This window comes from Anoplophora glabripennis, unplaced genomic scaffold (genome assembly GCF_000390285.2).
Source record: "Anoplophora glabripennis isolate ALB-LARVAE unplaced genomic scaffold, Agla_2.0 scaffold4689, whole genome shotgun sequence".
Lineage (NCBI taxonomy): Eukaryota > Metazoa > Arthropoda > Insecta > Coleoptera > Cerambycidae > Anoplophora > Anoplophora glabripennis.
Window position 1 is genome coordinate 1 of NW_019420783.1, and position 5861 is coordinate 5861.

At 32.7% G+C, this 5861-nt stretch overlaps 1 protein-coding gene across 1 annotated transcript; it reads left to right on the forward strand.

The window, feature by feature from the left end:
• Positions 1 to 1145: 1145 nt before the first annotated feature.
• Positions 1146 to 2191, forward strand: LOC111692904 (cryptochrome-1-like; the record flags this gene model as incomplete). Its single annotated transcript, XM_023457033.1, has 2 exons — positions 1146 to 1297; positions 1353 to 2191. Coding segments are annotated over 2 exons (462 nt in total), but the record flags the coding sequence as incomplete, so codon positions are not given.
• Between the last annotated feature and the right edge of the window lie 3670 nt (positions 2192 to 5861).

Below are 5861 nucleotides of genomic sequence, written 5' to 3' on the forward strand. Positions count from 1 at the left end.
TGGTTGGCCTAAAATCGTGAATCATGGATAAAGCCTGTGAATCGATTTGTCTAACGTAAATAGTACAATAGTATATTGTGCAATAAGTGCGGTAAATTGTCTATTGCCCATGAGAGCGGAGTTGAGCGCACCAACTCCGCTCAAGTGGGTAATAAACTTCTGCACAAATTGCACAAACTATTTTTTATTACGAATTCAAATCATGTTTTTCTTCTTCTTCTTCTAGTGGTTGGTCCTAATAAGTCCCATAGCATTGCGGCCTAATTAGGCCTATTGTGCATCCCACTACTAGTCCTATTCAGCAAGTAGATTTGTCCTTTTTACAAAGTCCAAAAGCTTCCTTGCTGACACTTCTCTCAGTTCCTTGGGTTCCAAATAGGGTCTCCCAAGGAGCGTCATTCTGCTACGTGCAAATCCCGGGCAAAATCATGTTTTACACAATTTATTTTATTTCTTTTCAGATTTTTATTGAGTGTAAGTTGGACATAAATAACTATNTATTGTGCGTCCCACTACTAGTCCTATTCAGCAAGTAGATTTGTCCTTTTTACAAAGTCCAAAAGCTTCCTTGCTGACACTTCTCGCAGTTCCTTGGGTTCCAAATAGGGTCTCCCAAGGAGCGCCATTCTGTTACGTGCAAATCCCGGGCAAAATCATGTTTTACACAATTTATTTTATTTCTTTTCAGATTTTTATTGAGTGTAAGTTGGACATAAATAACTATTAACTGTCATTTAAATGAAATGCCACTTTTTAAGAATAATATTTTCGATTGTTTTTTTTTTAATTATTCATCAAATGAAAAATCAAGAGATGACTGGCATAGATTTGCATAGTTTATTTAAATTTTGCGTGTTTGATTGTCAACTGGGGGGGTGACAAGTGTGATTACCACACGCAAACAGCTATTTACCGACCTAAAAAACAAGTGAAAAAATAGTAGATGTTCTCATCAACGACCCAAGTCTGGATCACTTCTGTGACACGTCTCTTCTGTCTATCCCGGGGCTTAAATCTCTTAAATCTTCCTGGAATAATTTTTTTATTTTATATTGAAAGTAAACCATGCCCTATAATTTACGTAACGTTTAGCTTTTCGAGAAAAAAAATAAAAATTTAATTTTTGATAAATCTGCACATTCTAGGTCTTCGAGGAACTTCTGTTAGATGCCGACTGGTCCGTAAACGCGGGAATGTGGATGTGGCTGTCCTGTTCCAGTTTCTTCCAGCAGTTTTTCCACTGCTACTGCCCCGTCAAATTCGGCAGAAAAGCTGACCCTAACGGCGATTACATAAGGCAAGTGTAAACACTGCTTCGACGTAAAATCGTTTTCAATTAATCCTATTTTTAGAAAATATCTGCCGGTGCTCAAGAATATGCCCATACAGTACATCCACGAGCCGTGGGCGGCTCCTGAGAACGTCCAGCGTGCGGCGAAGTGCATGATCGGAAAGGACTATCCTCTTCCGATGGTGAACCACGCCAGTGCTAGTCGTATCAACATCCAGAGGATGAAACAGGTGTACCACCAACTCGCGAACTACCGGCCTCTAGAACACTGTAAATGTAACGGGCCGGAAAACCACAAAGATGGTTTCCAGCATCAGGCGAATGCGGTTACGGTTGGGAATCACAATAGTAATAATCAGTCATTAAATTAAGGACCATATTTATTTTTTTGTAGATTTGTGATATTTTTATTAATTTTCTAAGATTTGTGTCAAATTGAAAGCATAGGGTTTAAGAGAGACACAAACATTTTAATTCTCGATTAACATTACACTATTTTTGAAAGATTAGATTTTTTTATTTGAAATTTTTTTTTTAACCATATTTAAGACGGTGGTGATGGTTATCGCCTTTTAAATACATTATTTCTCTGTAATCGTTAGGTGTCTATCTTAGTTTTTCTTAAAGCATTTGTTAATACCTAGAAAAAAAAATACGAGTATGTATTTTGTATTTTTTATTTTATAAAACAAATAAATATTTTAGTTAGACTTTTTCTCTTATCCTACAAAAATAAACTTTTTGGAAATGTAACAACAAACTTAACGAATGACTCTAGGTTTACAGAAGAATTTGTGTGGCCTACGTAAATTTATCTTGATCTAAAATATATACAACTACTTTGGAAGAGCTTTCTTGGGGTTCTACAATGGTACCGTTGTCTAAAATATATGCGTTTTCACCTAAAATAAGAAATAAAAGGGTCGAATTTTGTTATACAGGATGTCCGCAATATAAAATAAATAAAACTACTACGATGCTACGATAGATTTGAAATACTTCTTAAAATCAGTTTTTAATATAAAGTAATTGCTACTATTTCTTTAAACCACTGTGTTTAGTTTGTGAATCTGTCAATTAGACCGATCAAAATAACTGGTTTGGGGGGAAAAAAAATCGTTACCTGGACTTTTATAAGTGGAAATGGTAAAGGGGCTTATAATAAACGTAAAAAAAATGCATGAGCAGGGGCAGTGGAGGGTTGATATGTGGGGTTGAAATGTGAAAAATTGTATCATTGGGATTTCTGGCGAAAGTTGACATCAAACAAAAAAGTATCCAATACAAAATCTACAACTTTTGTAGAGGTCACTTTTTAAGATAATCTTAAAATTTCCGAGAAAAATGCGAAAAACATGCTTCATTCTTATTTTTTGTTTTTGATTTCTCATTTCCTCAAAAATAATTTAATTTTGACGAAACTTGGTGAAAGTATACCTTGCTGTGTCTTAAATAATCACAAATTTTTTTAGATGAAAAAAATCAAGAAGTTTCCGAGATATTCATTTTTTTTCGTTCTGAAAAACTTTTTTCAAAGAAAAATTCTACTTAGAAAAATCATCGTACAGAGATCTGCCAGTGATCATTTTTTTCGTTTCGACATATACTTTTTGGTGAAATAAAAAAAATCTGTAATCACAGTTTAAAAACATTGTCAAAAATGCAAAAAAGTAAAAAATGACTTGCAACAATGAATTTTTCAGTAATTGTTGATAATTTGTTTAAATTAAAAAAAAAATTCAAAAATTAATTACACCATACAATTGTACGGAAAAAATACAGAAAAAACTGCCTCATTGTTTGACCCAAAACTTTAATTTGTACAGTATTGCTATAAACATAAGTCGGAATAGTGAATAAATAAAATGAATAATAATTTTTTTTCCATAGAATCGATTAGTATACTTACTTTTTTTAATTTTTATGAATTTATAGATATACAGTGTGTCCTAGATAAGGATGGGATAGCATTAGGATCTAAGAAATGGTAAAAGATACGAAGTGGCTCAAATTAGAAAAAGAGTTGTTTTTTTATACCTAACAACCGTTTAAAAGGTTTAAGAATTCCACGTAGTTCCGGAAATATCCGAAAAAACATGAAATCATCGTTTTATTTTTTTCTGGTTTTATTTGAAAACGATTTTAAAATAAATTTCATATTTGCATTACCACGTTTTTCGCTCTATCCAATGGCGTCAACATTTTTCCTGAGTACGGCTCGAAACGCTTTCAAAATATCTGTTGGAGGAAGTCATAACAGTATAAAAGTCGATACAGCACAAAATATCCAACAATTTTTTTTAATCACTAATTTAACAAGTTGTACCTAATAAAAAAATAATACAAATTTATGAAATGTTTATTATTTCTAACTGCTAAAGTAGTAAAAAAAAATTGTTGGATATTTTATGCGGTATTGACTTTTATACTGTTATTACTTCCTCCAATAGATATTTTGAAAACGTTCAGAGCCGTACTCAGGAAAAATTTTAGCTAAAACAAGCCAGAAAAAAAATTTAAACAATTTTGCAAAATTTCGGACACACTATAAGCGATTTTTTAATTAAATTATTGAAAATTTATTTACAATTAAATTAATACTAGGCGAATCTGGGTCTTTTTGGCAACTTTTTAACTTGATCTTCACCGTCCGATTCTTCATTAGACTGGGTTTTTTCCTGATCTTCAAACGTTTCTTCGACATCACTTAATTCTTCAGTTAATTCATTTTCCGGGTTCAAGGATTCGATATTTACAATTAAGTAATACCAGGCGAATCTTGGCCTTTTTGGCAACTTTTTAACTTGATCTTCACCGTCTCATTAGACTGGGTTTTTTCCTGATCTTCAAAGGTTTCTTCGATATCACTTAATTCTTCGGTTAATTCATTTTCTGGGTTCAAGCAGACTTGGCTGCTCGATTTCATGTGAAATGTCCTCGGAATAACTGAAATTTTCCGAAATTTCGTCAACGTTCAAACAATTGTCTGAACCATGACATTTTGCACATAAATCTGTGTTTTCAACACCCGCATCTATTACCGTCGCAACTGATTTCGCAGCTGCAGGAGATTGTTTTTAATAAATCTTCAGGCACGTCTGAAACTTCTGTAAAGCGAGGTACGAGTAATTTGAAATTATTCGCAATTATTTCTTTCCAACTCCACTTGGTTGCAGTCATTTTGTTTCCAAGCCACGTCTGAAGCTGAAAGCATGCTCTATAGGAGTGTTGCGGAGCTGCTCCAACAGTTGGTGGTAATTTTTCTAATTTAAAAGTAGACTTTGCAGTTAATACTGCCTGAAATCTTAAATCATCCAGAGATAAGTTATCATTCGTGCATTTGTAATTCGACTTAGATGTTTATAGCAATACTGTACAAAAACAAAGTTTGGGGTCAAACAATGAGACAAAGTTTTTATTTGTATTTTTCGTACAATTGAATGGTGTAATAAGTTTTTGATTTTTTTTAAATTTAAACAAATCATCAATTACTGAAAAATTCATCATTCAATAACTTTTTACTTTTTTGCATTTTTTAGCATGTTTTTGAATTGTGATTACGGATTTTTTTATTTCATCAAAAAGTATATGTCAAAATGAAAAAATAAGAAAAAAACATGTTTTTCGCATTTTTCTCGAAAATTTTGAGGTTATCTTAAAGAGTGATCTCTACAAAAGTTGTAGATTTTTGCATGATCTACAACTCTTGTATTGGATACTTTTTCGTTTGACGTCAACTCCCTAAATCAACCTTCTGCCACCCCTGCTCACACATTTATTTTTTTAATGTTTATTATAAGCCCCTTTGCCACTTCCACTTATAAACGTCCAGGTAACTATTTTTTTTTCTCCAAGTGTAATTTGGTATGGACTATGACTATATGATGCTACGATAGATTTGAAATATTTCTTAAAATCAGTTTTTAATATAAGGTAATTGTTACTATTTCTTTAAACCACTGTGTTTAGATTGTGAATCTGTGTCAATGACCTCTGACGTTGGCCTAGTTTAGGCGAATTACGAAATAATAATTATCCACCTGACGTGATATGAGAACAAGGCACTAGGCGAGCAAAAATAGTAAAATTTTAAGTGACTAAGTGGCATTTAGTGAAGTTACGTATTTCAGTGTTTAATTTAGACATTTACTGCAAGGTAAGTCATTTGGTGGTGTTTTAGATACTGGCAGTGTTATCCCTCATCAGTAGTATCAGAAAAAAAAATTGCATGCTTGTAAAAAAGCAAATACTGGATATTGTTGATGATACGGCACTTATACTGCGGACACCTTGTATAGGAAACTTTACTTTAAAAAGTTAACATTATAAAGATGTATTTTAACAGATACATCTTTATAATGTTAACTTTTTGATGATACGGCACTTATACTGCAGACACCTTGTATAGGAAACTTTACTTTAAAAAGTTAACATTATAAAGATGTATCTGTTAAAATACATTTTCAGATTTGATAAACATAATACACTTACCCAATTTGATTTCCTGATCGGCAGTTAAATCGGGCATAGACAAACACACCTCCTTGGGCGCGTATTCACTACCCATCGT